Source organism: Benincasa hispida, chromosome 7 (genome assembly GCF_027475165.1).
Source record: "Benincasa hispida cultivar pf3 chromosome 7, pf3_genome.v1.1, whole genome shotgun sequence".
In the NCBI taxonomy this organism is placed as follows: Eukaryota; Viridiplantae; Streptophyta; class Magnoliopsida; order Cucurbitales; family Cucurbitaceae; genus Benincasa; species Benincasa hispida.
The window spans coordinates 53,793,914-53,814,031 of record NC_143484.1 but is presented as its reverse complement, the minus strand read 5'-3'; the positions used below and the strand labels follow the sequence as shown (position 1 = coordinate 53,814,031).

The following is a 20,118-nucleotide window of genomic DNA, read 5'->3' as shown; positions in this document are numbered from 1 at the left end:
AAAAAATACTCATCCCCGAGTTTTAAAACGAAAATGAAGATAAAAATAAAAAAAGCAAGCCACTCGAAAGGTCTCTGAACACTGGGCACCAATAACAAACAATTTTCACGAGCCACACCAATATATCGAATATTTGATTCTTGAAAGGGAAAATTATTTCCATTAATACCATCATCGATGAATCCAAGAATCAAGTTGTTCAAAAAATCCTTTGTTGTTAAAATATATGACTCCTCAAGGAATGGAGGAAAAATATTTTCAATTTTCTTCGAATTAGGTTGCCCATCAGTATCTTTTTCGTCCACACTTAAAGAATTCACATCCTCCCAGTATTTTCTCTGATATAACCTCGATCTTGGTTGTTCTTGAATGATTCTTGATAAATATTGGACATTTTTTGCATACCATAGGTGGTGTTGATTCTCTTGTTGTCTTTCTTGGTGGTCAAGGCTAATTTCTGCTCTATCCTCTTGCGGTGAAGATAATTGTGGTTGGTTGTGTGGCTCAGTTAATTGATCTGCTCAAATGGACACATTCTTTGCAGTGGCTTCATCTTCTTTAACACCTCGTTTGTTGATTTCATCCATTAATAGTTCCTCATTGATTTGAATTGAGCAACCTCCGTGTTAGTTCCATCGATTTTTTCTTCCTCCAACGCAAGCTCCTCTTCGATTTTCCTACCTTTCTTATCAACTTGTCTTCAATTGATTTTTTCTTTTCTTCTACTACGTTCATTTTTTGCGCAATTTCACAGCCCATTTGGATGAGTTCTTGATCTTCTTGAGTGACTATGTGTGATTCTTGATGGTTTCTTGAAAAATCTTGAAGATTATAATTATGTCTTCTTTGAATTTTTTCCAAAAGAACCAGAATTTCATCCATTCTCTTTCAAAAGTCCTCTTGATAGATGTTTTTATTTAAATATTTTTGTTTTCTTGAAAATGTTTCGACCTCCAAATTTTTGTTGGAATGATTCATGGATGTTCTTTGATGTTGGTGATAATAATTTATTTCACACTTTGAATCATTTTCTGAATCATCTAACTCTCAATTCTTACGACGATTTCTTGAGAAACGGTTTGGTTGGATCGTCGGGCTCTTTGTTGATAATGTCGCCTTGTTATTCTGTTCCAAACTGTATTAGAATCTTCATCGGAATTGCTAGAATCACTATAATCAAATTTCAAATGTGAATAACGATAGGTTCTTTGAGAAAATTGAGCACCAACGTAAGTATTATGTTGGAATTCTTCTCCTGAATCATTTGAATCAGAATTCCAACACTGATTTTGGGAGGAAATTTGACTTTCTTGTCTATAGCAGCTACCATATTTTTTCTTCGTTGTCTTCCTTAATCAGTAATAGTCCATTCTAGCAAAATCTTGAAAAAAGTCTCGGTTTCTTTTTTCTTTTCTAAAATTTAAAGGGTTCCCCCAATATAGATGTGGATTGTTTAATAATGAACATAACTCATGAAGCTCCCTCTTGCTATCGGCGTTGTCAAGAATTTCCCGGTCTTTCACCGGCGGCAGTCAACGTTGACCTAGATGGCTGGTCGGATACCGAATTGATGTAGCCTATGAGATAAAAGGAGAGAAATCTCCAATAATAAAATCAAAGGGGGCGTTTGGGGCAAGGGTTATCATCAAAATATAATAATCACCCCTTGCTACAGGAAAAACTATTTCAAAACTTCCAATTAACTACAATCAACACTATTTCAAAACCCCCCTTTGCTATAGTATTTACTATTTTACAATCATTATTTTTTTATTATTTGCTACAATGTTTACTATTTCCTTCTCAAACTAAAATAGTTTACATCTCAAACACATACTATTATAACCCAAACTAAAATAATCTACGCCCTAAACACAAACTATCATAACCCAACTATAATAATCTAGGATTATAATAACTAACTCGTTACCCCAAACGTCCCCAAAGTCTTTATTATGAATCAAAAGTTGCCAATACAAGAAGATAATCTATCTATTTATAGAGAATTGGAAAGCAAATTAATTCTAATTCTAATTAATCAAAGAACTAATCCTAATCCTAATTAGTCAAAGAAACTAATCCGAATCCTAATTCTAACCAATCATGGAAACTAATAACAATCCTAATCAATTCAGGATTTGACCCTAATACCCTAACTTATCCTAACCCTACTGCATCAATACTTCAGATTATGAAACTTGTGTTGAATCCTCCCCACAATTGGATGCCAAAAGGTAGTTGTCTTAGGATTCCCACCCAAAGTCAGCCATGAAACCCAAACAGTCATTCGGTCATATCCTAAAAATAGTGAATCCGAAGGGACATGATGTGAGAGGTATGTTGAGGATTTCACATTGAAAAAATTAACAAATAGTCGAATGGATCCAGAAAATGGTGAATCCAAAGGAACACCGTGTTGAGAGGTATGCGAAGGATTCCACTTTAGATAAATCAAGGAACATCACAATCTTCCTATGATACATGGCTTACTCATCTAATGTCAATTGGTTTTGAGATCGAACCTCAACCTATCTAATAAATTTGATTTAATTTCAACTTAATCAATTTTTTCCTTTTTGCATGTTCATAATGCCTCCTCTTTACCTTTAAAGTTATATAACTTCATATTTATTTTTAAGGAAGCGTGCACTTGGATTCAACGGTTGAAATGGATGCCAACCGTTGGCGTGAAAAAAATGAGTCTAATTGGGTTGAAATGGATGTCAACTATCGGGGTGAACAAAAAGAGTCTAATTGGGGTTCAGAATTGCATCGAGTTCACACAGAAGTAAGTAGCAATAAACATTTAGAAGTCACGACGAAGGAAAACAACCAATATCCCCAAGAAATTCTTAAGCATGTGAAAGTCATCGATGTGTTCAGCTCCCATAAATCTACATCGAAAGATATTTGCAGAAATTCCAAGGGGGATGGCTTGGATGTTAATCAAAACGACCGAAGTAAGATTGAAGAACAGTTGAAAAAAGCATTTGCCGAATTTTACCAGAAGCTTCACTCGTTAAAGCAATATAGGTACGCAGAATGCTTCAAAGAATGTTGCCAACTTACCATATGCTGTTATTTATGATCTTCAACCTCTCTGTTATCATGTTTTCATGCCTTTGAAATTGGATGAACCAGTTTTATGAACCTGTCAGCATTTGCGAGAATCATGAAAAAGTATGATAAGGTCTGGCATTGAATCAATAGCAATATATTTATTTTAATTTCTTGATTATTTATTATGAAATAGAGCGTTTCATAAGTTCCAGATATCTTAATGAACTATATCTTTCTAGAAATATAGATCATTAAAATAGTCTCTTGATGATTATTAACATTTGGGAGGCGCCCTTTGTTAATTTCCTTTGAGGAGGGGTTTCTCTACCCTTTGCCAGTTGTTCTTGGTTTCACATTTTGAGTATACTTACCAGTTTCTTATCGGGGGGGAAAAAAAAAAGAAGAATAAAAGAATAAAAATGATCTATAATTATGATTATGTTCCTGCTTGTATTGGGTACAGATTTCATCAAAGACAGCGGCCAAGTCATACATGGAAATTGTGGATACTTCATACCTTGGAAGTTCAGAGGAGGTATCATTCTGTTGTTATACCCATTATTTTTTGAGTTCTCACATAGTGACGCAAGTTTCTGATAGCATAAGATTATGTTTATATAATGGCGGTCTGGCGGACATAGATCATTGATGGGTGAGTGAGTACTTATAATAGAAAATTGTTCATTAACAAAGACATTGTCATAGGTATGCTCTCTCGTTTGACTTGGTAGAAAGTCCACTTTGGGTAGACAAAGTGTTATCCTTCCGTTGAGCCAAGACAAGGATTTATATAACAAATTTTCTTAAAACAAGAAAGCATATCCATGCTGCTAGATAGGTGGAAGATACCATATTGAGAGTAATTTATCCACTGATGGATGCCCATAACGAAATTGTCTTTGTTAATGAATAATATACCGTAACTTATGGTATGGTGTATTTCCCTCTAAAGGTTAGGACATTGTGTAACCTCTTAGTAGTAAGGAAACAAATCAATAGAATGCAGGTACTCTTGCATTGTGATTACTTCACTTATATTTACGAGTGGAAGAGAAGAAACGTAGAAGTCTGGCCCTAAAGGATATAGCTTCCAACCAATCAGGCCTATCTCTCCAACTCAGTTATTCTGCATTAGACATTCGACGTCCATGCTTTATATGGATGGAACAAGTTCTAAATCTTCCTTCCTCTTCTTTTATTTTTCTTGTGTGTTCTCCTACCAATATCATTTGCAGCAATTGTCTTACATGAGAAAATAAAGGAGCATCTCAGAATACCTCAGCTTTACGACCTACTCTATCCAAGTAGATCTACAAGAACATGGAAGCAGTTCTATTTGGTCTTGCATCTTCACGACTTATTATTTTTTCCAGCTCTTACTGTATTTGTTGAACTTCTACAAAAATGGGAATACTTGACTATGACATCTTCTTTGCTGTATTAATTATTAGTAGATGCTGATTTCTTTTTGAACTAGGTTGCTGATCTCATGAAGATGGTGGAAATTGCTTTCATCAAGAACTTCTCAAACTCAAATTATACAGAAGCTATGAGGCTTTTGAAGCCAAAAACTAAAAGAGGAAAACACAGTGTGACATTTTCTTCGGGTTATTCTACTTTCCTTATGAAGATCTTGCTTAAATCAAAAGTAGACGTCAATAGAAGTCTGAAATAGTTATTTTGAAGGGTCGGTGGGTAATTACTCAGGCTGATTAGCTTCATTTCCCCACCTTTCAGGCTTCCTATCTGGTTGTGCGGTGGCACTATTTGTGGCAACTGTTTTGAAAATAGTATCTCAAAAGTTGATGGAGAAGGAAGATGGCACCCATTACATGGAAAATATAATTCCACTTTACAGGTGGGAATAGTTTCTTATAGTTTCCATACATGCATCTATGATCCTGGCACATAGCTACCCCAAAAGTTTTGACTATTGGTTTATCTTGCAGTCTGTTTGGCTTTGTTGTCCTACACATGCTCATGTATGCAGCAGACTTATACTTCTGGAGACGTTGTCGAGTTAACTATCCATTTATCTTTGGTTCCAAGAGAGGAACTGAATTGGGTTGGCAAGAAGTTTTCTTGCTTGGTGCTGGTTTTGCAGTACTTGCATCGGCCAGCTTCCTTGCAAACTTATACTTGGACAGGGACCCCAGCACTCAAAAGTATAGAACAGAAGCTGAGAAGGTTCCTTTAGGCACAACAGCAGTAAGATCACTGAAACACACAGAACTACTGCTTACCACTTCTTATCACTTGCACGAATGTAATATAGTTTCCCTTTCCGCTGCTGCCAAACTACTGAACAAAATGCCTCTTTATGCAACAATTTTTTTCTTAGTAATTTCTTCCTTTGTGCAGCTTATTCTTCTCATCACCTTTTGCCCATTCAACATTCTATATAAGTCAAGTCGTTTTTTCTTCATCCGCTGTATCCTACATTGTTTATCTGCTCCACTGTGCAAGGTAATAAAACAGTGATTAGTCGAACAAATAGTGACTGTCACAGCTAAGTACTTCCTGCTCTTGTATTTTTTCTTTTTTCAGGTTAAGTTTCCAGATTATTTTTTGGCAGATCAGCTTACTAGTCAGGTACCATTTTAATGATTTCTCAGTATCATGAAAAATGATAGTTAACTTTTTTTGTTGACGAGAGTCTCATCTTTGTTGTTATTGAGGGCCATCTGCTAATGATGGTAGGTACAAGCTTCAAGATGTATCGTGCTGTATATTTGCTACTATGGTTTAGGAGAATACTCAAGGAAGCAAAACAAGTGCCACACACGTGGTGTCTACAACACTCTCTCCTTCATTATTGCTGTCATACCATTTTGGCTGCGGTTCTTACAGGTATAAATCAAGATATTCTTTTGCTAGTTTTAGTCACTTCACCAGTTATGTTTTTATCAAAGCTGAGTGAAAAAATTATACTGACAAGTGTATGCCATTGTTTCTATGACCTTACTTGAACAGGGTATGTTTTGTGTCATTGAGGTCTAAAGTGTATGCCATTGTTTCCGATGATGTAACAAAATTAAAATATGTAGGAACTTATGTCTTTGATTTGTCAACCTTCAATTCCTCGATGTGAAAAAGATAGATACGAGGGGACTCTTTATTTTATGCATTACCATAGGATGAGGATGAATTAGCCGTACTTCTATATCCATTGACGTTGCAAATGGTTATATCCACAATGAGATTGGACATCTTATCCTAAATCTTCAATTCACCGTGCTCATGCATACATTAATGTTATAGAAGATGTCATTTGGATAGGCAATTAACAGCAGGGCTGTGATTGTGTGTAGTGCATCCGTCGATTGCTTGAAGAAAAAGATTCGATGCATGGCTACAATGCTCTTAAATACCTCTCGACAATTGTTGCAGTCCTCATTAGAACTGCTTGTGAATTAAGAAAGGGAGTTACCTGGATGGTGTTAGCCTTGATTAGTTCTGCAGTTGCCGTGTTGATGAATACATACTGGGACATTGTTGTTGACTGGGGACTTCTGCAAAAACACTCAAAAAACAAGTACTTGAGAGACCGGCTTTTAGTATCCAATAAGTCTGCCTATTTTGCAGCAATGGTATTGCGCCATCTTGAACTAACCGTTTTTTTTCCGTGACTTCTACTAATCCAATGTTTCTGTGGGATTTTGAACAGATATTAAATATACTATTGAGAATTGCTTGGATCCAGTTGGTGTTGGCATTCAACTTACGTTCATTTCAAAAGGTTGCTGCGACTGCATTGATATCTTGCCTGGAAATCATTCGCCGCGGTCTTTGGAACTTCTTCAGGTAACTTTTTATCTATTCTATAACCAATGTGTGTTTTAAATGTTCGTGTTGCTGCAATAGGCCATCTTCTTCTTTTGTCAAATTGAAATATTATTCCGAAGCCATGGGTGCTAAATTCTTCTATTAACTTGTTTGGACTGATTTTCTCAATTCCTTGATTAAAAAAAATGATTAAGCACTCAAAAGGTCTTCGGAAACAGGTCCTTATACGAAAAAAGAACCACAACAGGGCACAATATTTTCATTTTGATTTTAACTTGAGTTTGAATTGTTCACAACCATTTTGCATATGTGATCAGTTTGGAGAACGAGCATCTGAACAACGTTAACAAGTATCGATCATTCAAGTCAGTTCCACTTCCATTCAGCTACTCCGACGATGATAATGAGAAGGATAATTGAAAGAAGAGACCAAGAGAAAATGACGTCGAGTAAAGAAAATTTGAGTTGTAGACTTCATCTACTGTAGTACTTGCTAACCTCGGGCACTACAATTTGTATTATAATTGAAGTTGGAGACTTCATTACATTTTGTCTTCCTCCAACAAAGGGTAGCCGAGAGTTCTTCCTTTTTTATAGAGCAGATTAGATCTTAAAGACATGGGATTAATATACGTGGTAAGAATGTCTGGAATGATTTTTTAAGAAGATATTACAACGAATCTGAGAATCTGAACCATTTATTTGTTGAGCTATGTTTGAGTTCTACGATAAGAAGAGAAGGGTAGGTGATTCAACGATAAATGTTGACTGAACATAACTTTGGAATTTTTCAGAAGAATGTGGGAATGCTTTTTTCTTTTCCTTTTGAGTTTATATGCACATGAAGTAATACTATGAATATGACATGTACTAATACGAATTTTTTTGGTGATGAGATTAGTAGATGTTATACAAATTTATTGTGGAACTGAGGACGGTAGATGTATGTTTTAATTGATGGGAAAAAGATTTATTTTAGTGAATTAATGATGAAGTAGAAGAAGTTTAGATTAAAAAAGTACACCATTTTCTTATGCATAGGGTGATATATATATATATATATATATATTTCGATCTCACTTTTAAAATTGTTAATTGCCTCTGGTGTATATTTCTTATTCTCCCTACAGCTGGCGAACTACATATTAAAGAGAATGAGAATAGTTTTTAGATGTGGGCAATTAGCAAATTAGGAGTGGAAATAAGGATGGTGTACTTTTCTACTACCTGGGTGAATTTATCTTTAATATACATATTAATCTACTCTTTTAAGTTTGATATGAATGGAGTTTGAACATTGAATCCTAAAATTGCTGCTAACATATGCTTTTCTTTTTAAAGAACATTGGTAACATATAAACAAGTTTGTGCAGAAACCTGGATCTCCTCGGAGGTGACTTTAAATTTGGAATTACCCAGTCGGACAATTTGGAAGAATCAAACGAGTGTCTCCCCATTCACAGGCAGAGAAACAGCCTAAAAACCCAGCTCCTCTCCATGGTTGCAAAAGAGGAAACACTTTGGAGGGAGAAGTGCAAAACTATCCGACCAAATGAAGGAGATTTGAACGCTCGTTTTTTCCAGAGAGTGGTGGCTACCAAAAGCAGACAAAACACCATCCTTGAAATTGTCTCCACCAATGGGTCTAGCATTCTCACGGACTCCGGAATAGAAGCCGAATTCCTATGCTTCTTTACACAAACTTATACAAAGAAGACCAACTCCATTGTTGTGTTTGAAAGTGATTGAATGAATTATAGCCTTATATCGTGCCTACTTCCATTTAGGAATGAATAAGGAACTATAAATGCAACTTTTATCTATATAGATCTAAGAAGTTTAGATAGAGCCTTGGTGAATCCAGGATCGAACACAAGGATTATCGACTAGATGCATTGAAATTAGTGATCGATCTTAACACGATGAATTTTTCAACTATGTGTGGATAATGTTTTGTATAGCTAACTAAATACTAATTATAAGTGTATGAGGTGATGATGGTGATTGTGTGAGTGATAGTGATCAATTGTGCCTCAAATTGTGTTATGCGTAAAAATGAAGTGGCAAGATTTGGGTGAATAGTGAAGCAATGTGCAAGGAAGGTGAAGGAAAAATCGGTTGAGAAATGTTTACTAACATTTTTTCAAGTAATGCATAAGTCACGTGTTCATGTCATTAACTCGTAAAAATAGAAAACTCATCTCTCAATGACTTTAAGCCACAACTTCCTATCACTAGGATGTATGCTTGAGTTAATATATTGACGAAAGGTTGACTTTATTTTTAAAGCTATTTCTGTCCTTGTTTAATGAGATCTACATTCACTTGCTATCTCAGTTGAGTATATCTACTTAATTCAATCTTTTAATGGGATCCAAGCAATGTAATATGCATACATCAAACAAGATAAACTTTGACTTTTGTAAGACCTACTGTCAGTTTAGCTTTCTTAATCCATGTAAAATTTAGTTGCACATGATTAAAGATAGACAACAAAAGAGGTGACATCTACTTCTACTTACTTTGGATACTCACTTAGGCCCGCAACACTTCCATATGGAGAAAGATAGGCTTACCATGTTCCATCAATAGCACCTAACCTATGCCAATTTTGGCAGACCGTGCTCCACCCCGGTGAACTTATGCGCTCCGTTTTTTTCCGTTGCAGAAAAGAGATCCCTTCCCCCCGCTTGAGACCATTAGGCTTCCTACTGTGCTTGCTGTAGAGAATGTCATTATCAACTCCATAGCCAACTCACTCATTCAGACTCCTAACTGAAAGAGTTTCATGGGCAAGCTAGGGTTTCTATGTAATTAAGTGTAATGCCAAACTGATTAGCTAAGAGAATCCCTTTCCAGTTTTCCTTGCTAGGTCCAATAGGCTGTTAGAAAGCGTTTGTTTACCTCAGTAAGAGATTTTATTCTATAACAACTTTTATGAATCATGAAATCCTAGAACCTGAGGGTGACTGCTATGAGCAGAAATCTCACTCACCGGCCTAAACGACGAGCAAACACTCGAACGTGAGAGCAAGGGATCACCCAAGGAATGGACGAGCTCTAGTAAGCATAGCCAGGGGAGTCTCTTGGAGGAAGATTCAATCATTAATATTCGTGGAACCCTTATGAGTTGTATCCGAAGACATGGAAAGGGATGGATCTTTCTCCCCTTTCTACGATTCTGAAGAGTCAAGCAAATTTCTTAAGATCATGACAACCCTTAGTCAGAGCACAGACTAAGCTCTGAAACCCTTCAACGAGATGAGATCTTAGAAGGTGTTAAATCAGTCTAAATTTAGTTGCACATGATTAAAGATAGAGAAGACATGAATTGATGAAGTGTGAAAGGCATCATATTGATGAAATGTGAAAGGCATCATATTTATATTAAGAATGTGAGTTTTTCAATATCAGTTACTTACAAACATAAATTTAAAGAAAAATATGGTAGAAAATAGAGAATGAATATGTCAAGCCACTGGTCGCAATCTCTTGCTTCCTTTGGCTTGTATAGTGGTTGCTTCACGACGATTGCAATGGAGGCCGGTGGTGCTTTCTCTCTTTTTAGAGATGAAAGTTGAGTTGTCACTCAAAGTACTTCAAAGATAAGCTCAAGAGGTAGGAGGAAATGGTGGAAATATGGAGACTTTTCGGCAGAGTTTCGACCAATTTATTGGAATAAAATCACACACTTTTAACTTTAATTTCAATGGGCTATTTATAGACATCAAGAGAGAAGCTTCTTTGCCTCTTTCCAATGATACACTGACACCTTTGCATTTAATTTCACATTACAAATTCAATGGTTTTGCTGCAAATGACTCAAATTAACTAACAATTTGTGTTTTGATTTGACTTCCACAGCCCATGCGTTTTGCTGTTCTCTTTCATGTTGTTTGCTCAACGCGTAGTCCTCTGGGCGCAAGATTGAGCATTGATTTGATCACTTTCCATGTGTTCATAGTTGCAACTTTTGTTCCTTGGTTGATTTTTGCTCCATTTCATTCAAATCCTCCGTTCAAAGATGTTAGATTTTATAAATTTCAAGATTTATGGGTTTTTACCACATGAACGCAAGGTGTGATTATCTACAAGAATTTCATGTCAAGTTAGTGTTTTTTCCTCTAATTTTTTCTAATTATTCTTAAATAAAAAGATATAGTAACTTGTATTTTTACAAGTTATCATCCATGATTTGCCCCAGATGTTTTGACCATTTATAACTTCACAATAGTCTCACATGCTAGAATTACCTTTCACTAAACTGGAAATTTGGAGGGTAGTTTGCTCTCAAACAAGTCTCCAGGCCCTGATGACTGCACTTTAGAATCCTATAAAAAAATCTTGGTACATCCTCAAGGACGACTTAATGAGGGTGTTCCAAGATTTTTTCTATCGTTAACGCCAACCTTAATGAGACTTATATATATTTTATTCTTGAAAAATTTGATGCTAGTCGGTGATTATAGACCTATTAGTCTCACAACAGGTGTATACAAAACCTTGGCTAAAGTCCTACAGACTCAAAAGGGTTCTTCCAACCATCATCTCTGAACACCAATCGACCTTTGTGGATGGTAGACAAATCCTTGATGTCTCACTTAATACTAATGAGCTCATTGATGACTGGAAGATGTAGGACAAAAAGGGCATTGTGATCAAACTTGATAAAAAGAAGGCTTTCGATATTGTGGACATTGTGATCAAACTTGATATTGAAAAGGCTTTCGATACTGTGGATTGGGCTTTCCTAAACTTTGTTCTTCAGGCTAAAGGCTTTGGAGACCTCTGGAGGAAATGGATTAGGGTATGTTTTTCTTTAGCAAACTTCTCTATCATTATAAATGACCGTTCTCATGGTAAAATTTGTGCCTTAAGGTGCATTAGATAAAGGGACCCACTATCAACTTTCCTCTTTAACATTATTATAGACATCCTTAGTAGGCTATTGACCAAGCTGAATTGGACAAGAAGATTCAGGATTTTGATATGGGAAAAGACGGTTTATCCATCAATCATCTACAATTTACAGATGACACTATTCTCTTCTCAACATATAGTGCCGAGTACATAAAAAACTTATTTGACATAATCAACACTTTTGAATCATGCTCAGGCTTATCCATCAAAGAAATTATGGGTATTAATCTTGACTCTACTGAGACACATCGTATTGCAAATCTATATGGATGTAAAGTTGGATCTTGGCCTAACTCATACCTTGGGCTTCCTCTGGATGGTAAACCTAGAATCCTCTCATTTTGGACTCCGATTGTCGAGAAAATTGAGTGGAGAATCAAAACTTGGGCATCCTCTTTCATTTCAAAAGTGAGAGGCTTACCCTTATACAAGCCACCTTAAGCAACCTCCCTACATATTACCTCTCTTTATTCAAGCTATCTAGCAAAGTTGTTCCATGATCGAGAAGTTCTTTCATGATTTTCTTTGGAAAAGGAAAAGATGATGGTTCTAATATGCACCTTGTTAGTTGGGATAAAACTACCTCTCCTCTTGATTTTGGTGGGTTGGGTATCACTACCCCAAAGCTGATGAATGAGGACCTTCTTGCAAAGTGGATTTGGTGATATAGAGCGGAAAAACATGCGTTGTAGAGAAAGGTCATAGCAACTAAATTTGGATCCTCTGATCATGATAACAAAGCCGACTCTCGTTCTATGTCCATTGCCAAAGGACCATGGAAGGCCAGGTCTACCCTTCAAACTTTGGTGGATCATCATATTGCGGTGACGCTTGGTAATGGTCGTTCGATCTCATTTTGGTATGACTCATGAGTTGGGGTTGATGCCCTAAATCTCGTAGGGTTCTATAGTTTGTAAACAATGTATGAACAAACTCTTTATGTGATTAATAAAATATATGATATTTTATTCACATTGTCTATAAAATATGTGACATTTTAGTTTCATTAACCACAAACCAATAAACTAACATCCAAGGTTATATTTGTAACTTAAATATGTATATGGAGACATACGGGTGGATCATGTTTAAGGGATAACCTAAATGGTCTGTAGTATATGGATAATGTTGGGTGCCTTATCTTGGTAACACTACGAGCATGGCCCGCTTTATAGGTGTTATAATTGTTGTAAAGTACTACAAATGATCTGATCTTAATCATTCATGTATTAGACATACAAGCGGGGATATTCTATAAAAAGAAGTTTGTATAAGACCGGACCATGAAATATTTAGTCTCATTATATAACACTGTTCATAATAGAGACTTATATTTCACTAGGGTGACCATAGGTGACATGACCTGAATCCTGAGTGAGTTGTGAATCTTGCCTATGAGGGTAGTCCTTTGATTTGTATATGTGAGAGTGGCAGATTGCCGACTCAACAAGCCTATCATTTTGGGGATTCGTTTAATTGGGGAGCTGGGAACACAGCTATACAAGATAAAATTCATTCATTCCCCGAAGCAGGGGTAAGTAGATAAATTGCTCTCTTAAGGGATGAGTCCAGGTCTTGAACAATGTGGTGCCACACCCTCTCCTGGCTTGAGAGGGGTTTAGTCATAGTGTGACTATGATCTATTGTTCACTACAAGGGCAAAACGGTAATTTGGCTTAGCTGTACTTACGAGCAATTTGTGAAAGGACATCGTACTACTGATTTGTTATATCCAATGGACATAGAAATATATCTGTAGTGCGAAAAGTGCAACTGTCGGTCTTTAGTGAAGTGCCTGATAGTTAACAAATAGTGAATAATATAATTAAAGAGTTTAATTAATTATTCATGTTGTTGGGGTTGATGCCCTAAAGTCTCGTATCCTGTAGTTTGTAAACAGCTTATACGAACGCTTGTGTTGTATAATATATGATATTTACTTCACATATTATTTTTTGCTCAATTGCATGTTTTCTTTTCTTTACCACAAACCAATAAACTTAAAATCCCTGGTTATTTGTATGTAATTGGAGCATGTATGTGGTGACATACAAGTGGATCATGTCTTGAGTGATAACAAAAATGGTCTGTAGTATATGGATATAGGAGGGAAACCTTATCCTGGTAACGCTACGGATGCGGCTCGCTTTGTGGAATGGCCACAAGTGTTGTGACTTGTCACAGATGGTCTGATCCTGATCATTCGTGTTGGGGACATGCGAGCGGGGGCATCCTATATAAAGAGTTTGTATAAGACCTGACCACGAAGTGTTAACGTCTCGTTATATAACACCGTTCATGACAGAGACTTCACTTCACTAGGATGACTATAGGTAACATGACCTCAATCTTGAGTGAGTTGAGAACTCCTGCCATTGAGGGTGGTCCTTTGATTTGTATGGGTGCGAGTGGCCAGGTTACCGGTTCAAACCTACCATTTTGGGGATTCATCTAATTTAGGAACTGGGAACTAAGCTACACAAGATGAAATTCACTCCTTCCTCGAAGTAGGGGTAAGTAGATAGATAGCTCCCTTAAGGGCTGATTCCCGGGCTTGAACGATATGGCGCCACACACCTTCTCTTGGCCTGAAAGGTGTTCACACATAGTTAGAATATGTTGTATTGTTCATTAGAGGAATCAGTGGTACTTAAGGAGTGAGATGTAACTACAAGGGAAAAACGATAAATTGGCCCAACTATACTTACGAGCATCTGCGAAGGGTCATCATACTCATGATTGGTTATATCCAATGGACACAGAAATATATATGTGGTAATAAGTGTTTAGTTGTTGGTCTTTAATGGAATGTCTGACAGTTAACGGATGGTGGATCTCGTGGCTAAAGAGTTTGGTCAGCTATTCACGTATCGTTGGAGCTTCGAGCCACAGGTCCATTAGGTTCCCTGGGTAGCTTGGATAAAGTCTAGAATCAATGTTTGGGTTAATTTGAAATGTTCAAATTGACAAGAGAGAGTTGGATTATATATGATATAATTGAACTGGTTGATTATATATGATATAATTGACTAAATATATGAGATACATTATTTTGGAGAAAATGTGGATCACCTAAACGGGCTAGTTCCTAAACGATTGTTTAGCTTTCCTAAACGATCGCATAGTGTGTCGTGTTTCTAAACGATCGTCTACCTTTTACTAAATGATCGCTTAGTAAAACCTACACGATCGTGTAGCTTCTTCTAAATGATAAGCATTTAGCTATACGATAGCGTCCTTTTCTCTCCCACTTACTTATCGTCTACACGATTTGTTCTTCCTACTACCTTTACCAAACTCACCAAAGACCACACTTTGGGTTCTCACTCCGAGAATACCAAGCGCTCCATTTTGGTGGTGTCATCCCCGCTACATTCACTTGTTTATGACTGTTCGTATTACTGCCGTTCGTGTAGATGATCGTGTTGCTACAGCCAACTTGTTTGCTAGGCGATAGAGATCACGTAGAGGTCTTTCGTTGCATCAGAGTTTATCACTTGAAGAGGGTCTTCAACTAGTATGAGAACTCTTTCCCTTCATATTTTTATTGTGTGAAGCATGCCTTTAATTAGTGTAAATTTCATAACTGTTTATTAGAATGTATATGTTGTATTTCGGTCATGGTGAAATCGGAAAGATCCGAATGCGCTCATGGATGCTCTTCGTTAAGAGATCCTTCACTTAAACCTTTTACGTTTCTCCTAAATAGTTCACATCGTGAGATCTACCCTCGGCCTCGAGGCACCTTTGGCGTGTGCCCTTAACGAATGGTGTTTGGGTAGGTCAATATCAAGGTGGATGGAGAGAGTGTTCATAGTAAGTGGGAGTGGGAAGTGCGACAGCATATCCCTCGGTCTCCCTTGTTAGGTTGAATAAAGTTACTGTGCATTGCCTCGAGGCACCCTAGGAGTGTCCTTCTCAAAGGTGGCAGGTTTGCGAGTTTCTTTATTTGATCTTCTGTAAGAGGATAAGGTAACTCCTAATCTGCTTCTTTCCTACGGTAGGCTCATTAAGGCGGGGTTTTGGCACCGAAAGCGAGGGGTTCGCTCACACTTACGCGGAATTGTTAAAGGTTAACAGTTCTAGACCAAAAAATGGTGGCTGTTAGGTTCAGTTTCAAGAGTTGGTTCTGCTTAATGGTTGAGAATGTCTCATCCCAGTGAAGGGGCATCTCACCCCACCGATGATGTTTGTCCTGCCTCACTGGGGCATCATTGCAAAATAGAAGTCTTTAACTTAGGGTACTTAAAACTATTTTGCAAAACTGATTGGTTTAAAAGTGGTTTAGCAAAATCTAATAAAATTTTGTCCGTACTTTTAGCAACAACTTTTTTTCAAAATGGCAACAGCCACGTTGGCTTTGTTAAGCGCCTATAATTGACTGGCAATAATTTTGCAACATGGAAACATATGACTACAACGATCCTAATCATCGAGGATCTCATATTCGCTCTCATGGAGGCCTGTCCTCCCATTCCAGCTCCAAATGTCGCTCGAAATGTTTGGGAGGCGTACGAGCGATGCACAAGGGCGAATGAGAAGACCCGAGCCTATATCTTGGCAAGTTTTTCTAAAGTCTTGGCCAAGAAACATGAGCCTATGGTCTCAGTGCGTGAGATCATGGAATCCCTGTGGGGGATGTTTAGACAACCATCTGAACAGCTTATACATGAGACTCTTAAATATATATTCAACTCCAAAATGGAAGAAGGCACATCTGTTCGTGAACATGTGCTTAACATGATGATCCACTTTAATGTGACGGAGTTAAATGGGTCTACCATCGATGAGGCAGCCAGGTTAGCATAATCCTGCATTCATTGTTGGAGAGCTTCCTGCACTTTGTTAGTAATGTGATTCTTAACAAAGTGAAATATAACCTTACAACTCTCCCCAACGAGTTGCAGACCTACCAATATTTACTGAAAAGTAAGGAGAGGAAGAAGGGTGAGACAAATGTTACTTCATCCTCCAAGACGTTCCATAGAGGTTCGACCTCAAGAATGAAGTTTGCACCTTCTACTTCTAAATCTACAAAGGGGAAGAAGAAGAAGGGTGATAAGGGAAAAGGGAAAGCGCCTGCTAACCCACCGCCTGTTGCCCCCAAGGGGGCGTCCACCGGTTGAAAAGGAAAAATGTTTTCATTGCAACTAGAATGGACACTGGAAGAGGATCTGTCCTTAGTATCTGAAAGAGAAGAAAGCAGCCAAGGCTAAAGCTAAGGCCGATAAAGGTAAATATGATTTACTAGTTCTTGAAACTTGTTTAGTGGAGAATGATGATTCAACTTGGATAATTTATTCGGGTGCCACTAACCACGTTTGTTCTTCTTTTTAGGGGATTAGATCTTGGTGACACCTGGAGACTGATGAGATGATGATGCGAGTAAGCATCAGGCACGTCGTCTTAGCTATGGCAGTGGAGGAGCTCCAGTTAGCTTTACAGAATAGGTTTCTCATTTTAAATGATGTATATATTGTTTCTGAACTAAAGAGGAACCTTATTTCTGTAAAGTGCTATCTCTTTTAATGTGGATAAAGTATTTATTCATAAAGATGGTGTTTTTATTTGCATAGCTAATCTGAAATCTAATTTATATGTGCTAAGGTTGTTAGCCATTAATTCCCTCCATAATACTGAATTATTTAGAACTGTTGTAACTCATTCAAAACGTCGACGTATTTCTTCAAAAGAAAATGCCCATTTTTGGCATCTACGTTTAGGGCAGATCAATCTCAATAGGATTGAGAGATTGGTGAAGAATGAAGTTCTAAGTGAGTTAGAAGAAAATTCTTTACCAGTGTGCGAATCTTGCTTTGAAGATAAGATGACTAAACGGCCGTTTACTGGAAAAGGTTATAAAGCCAAAGAGCCTCTTGAGTTAGTACATTCTGACCTTTGTGCTCCTATGAATGTGCAAGCCCGAGGTGGCTATAAGTATTTTATCAGTTTTACTAATGACTACTCTAGGTACGGGAATGTTTATCTTATACAACAGAAGTTTGAATCCTTTGAAAAGTTCAAAGAGTTCAAGGCTAAAGTTGAAAACGCATTGGATAGACGAATTAAAACACTTCGATTGGATCGAGGTGGAGAGTTTTCGGACTCGGTATTCCAGGATTATTTTATAGAAAAAGAAATCGTTTCCTAACTCTCAGCGCCAGGTACACCTCAACAAAATGGTGTAGCGGAGAGGAGAAATAGGACCTTGTTGGACATGGTTCGCTCGATGATGAGTTACGCTTCCTTACCGGACTCGTTTTGGGGTTTTGTAGTGGAGACTACGGTATACATACTCAACTATATTCCCTCCAAGAGTGTTGTGAGAACACTTTTGGATTGTGGAATGGGCGTAAAGCGAGTTTACGTCACTTCTGCATTTAGGTTGCCCTGCACACGTGCTTGAGGCTAATCCCAAGAAGTTAGAACCACGGTCGAGGTTATGCCTCTTTGTAGGCTACCCCAAAGGTACACAAGGGGTTATTTTTATGATTCGATGAAAAATAGGGTGTTTGTTTCAACGAACGCTACTTTCCTGGAAGAGGATCATATAAGGGAGCACATTCCACGAAGTAAAGTCGTGTTGCATGAGCTTTCCAATGAAACTACTGAAACTTCAACAAGAGTTGTTGAAGAGCTTGCTACATCAACAATAGTTGTTGATAAGAGTTCATCTAGTAGGTCAGTTCCACCTCAAAAGTTAAGGGAACCTCGATGTAGTGAGAGGGTTGTGAACCCACCCATTCACTATCTGGGTTTCACGGAAATCCTTGCTATGGTAGCGATGGTGACGTTGAGGATCTGTTGTCTTATCAGAAGGCAATGGGGGATGTTGACCAGGATGAATGAGTCAAGGTCATGGATCACGAGATGGAGTCAATGTACTTCAACTCAGTATGGGATCTTGTAGATCAACTTGATGGGGTAAGACCTATAGGTTATAAATGGATCTACAAGCGCAACCGAGTTGCTGATGGGAAGGTATAGACCTTCAAGGCTCGACTTGTGGTAAAAGGTTATACCCAGGGTAGAGAGAGCCTACTATGAGGAGACTTTCTCACCTGTTGCCATGTTAAAGTCGATCCGCATCCTCCTGTCCATTGCAACTTATTATAATTATGAGATCTGGCAAATGGATGTCAAGACGGCCTTTTTGAATGGCAATCTTGTGGAGACCATTTACATGGTGCAACCCCAAGGATTCATAGCCCAAGGTCAAGAGCAAAAGGTTTGCAAACTAAATCGGTTCATTTATGGGCAAAAACAAGCGTCTCAATCTTGGAACATACGATTTGATACTGTGATCAAATCGTATGGCTTTAACCAAAACATTGATGAACCTTGTGTCTACAAGAAAATTATCAACACTTCAATAGTCTTCTTAATGTTGTACGTAGATGATATACTACTCATTGGCAATGATGTAGGTCTACTGACTACAGTTAAGAATTGGCTAGCGACCCAATTCCAAATGAAATATTTGGGAGAGGCTCAGTTTGTTCTAGGTATACAGATCTTTCGGGATCGTAAGAACAAAGTGCTAGCACTGTCTCAGGTATCATACATTAACAAGATGTTGCTCAAGTACTCAATGTAGGACTCCAAGAGGGGCCTACTGCCTTTCAGGCATGGAGTCACTTTGTCTAAGGACATGTGTCCTAAGACGCCTCAAGAGGTTGGGGAGATGAGACGGGTCCCATATGCATCTGCCTTTGGCAGTTTGATGTAGCGATTCTCTGTACTTGTCCAGACATCTGCTACGCTATGGGCATAGCCGGTAGGTATCAGTCTAACCTAGGTCAGGGTCACTGGACCGTAGTGAAGACCATCCTCAAGTATCTTTGGCGAATGAGGGACTACATGCTCGTATATGGTTCTAGGGATTTGATCCTTACAGGATACACGGATTTTGACTTTCAAACCAATAAGGACTCTTGCAAGTCCATATCAGGGTCAGTCTTTACTCTTAATGGAAGAGCTGTAGTGTGGCAAAGCACTAGGCAAGGGTGCATCGCCGACTCCACTATGGAGGCGGAATACGTAACGGCTTGTGAAGCTACTAAGAAGGTCGTCTGGCTCAGAAAGTTCTTGACATAACTGGAAGTTGTTCTAGATATGTCTAGGCTTATTACCCTCTAATAATAGTGGAGTAGTGGCAAACTCCAAGGAGCCGAGAAGTCACAGGAGTGGCAAACACATAGAGCGGAAGTATCATCTGATCCACGAGATAGTGCATTGAGGGGACATGATCATCATGAAGATCGCTTTGGAGCATAATGTTGCTGACCCATTTACGAAGGCTCTCACGGCTACAGTATTTAAGGGTCACCTACGGAGTGTGGGTCTACAGGA

General features: G+C 37.9%; 1 protein-coding gene across 1 annotated transcript in view; it reads left to right on the top strand.

Annotated features, from left to right (window-relative positions):
- The window catches only part of LOC120081408 (phosphate transporter PHO1 homolog 10-like), an 11,648-nt gene extending 3,976 nt beyond the window's left edge, over positions 1-7,672 (top strand). The window contains exons 2-13 of the mRNA XM_039036250.2: positions 2,640-3,033; positions 3,142-3,190; positions 3,524-3,595; positions 4,538-4,667; positions 4,798-4,918; positions 5,010-5,268; positions 5,422-5,526; positions 5,608-5,652; positions 5,761-5,910; positions 6,372-6,650; positions 6,728-6,864; positions 7,164-7,672. Of these exons, the coding sequence (XP_038892178.1) occupies positions 2,640-3,033; positions 3,142-3,190; positions 3,524-3,595; positions 4,538-4,667; positions 4,798-4,918; positions 5,010-5,268; positions 5,422-5,526; positions 5,608-5,652; positions 5,761-5,910; positions 6,372-6,650; positions 6,728-6,864; positions 7,164-7,266 (1,844 nt within the window). The 3' untranslated portion in view covers positions 7,267-7,672. The remainder of the gene's footprint in view (positions 1-2,639; positions 3,034-3,141; positions 3,191-3,523; positions 3,596-4,537; positions 4,668-4,797; positions 4,919-5,009; positions 5,269-5,421; positions 5,527-5,607; positions 5,653-5,760; positions 5,911-6,371; positions 6,651-6,727; positions 6,865-7,163) is intronic.
- Positions 7,673-20,118: the final 12,446 nt, after the last annotated feature.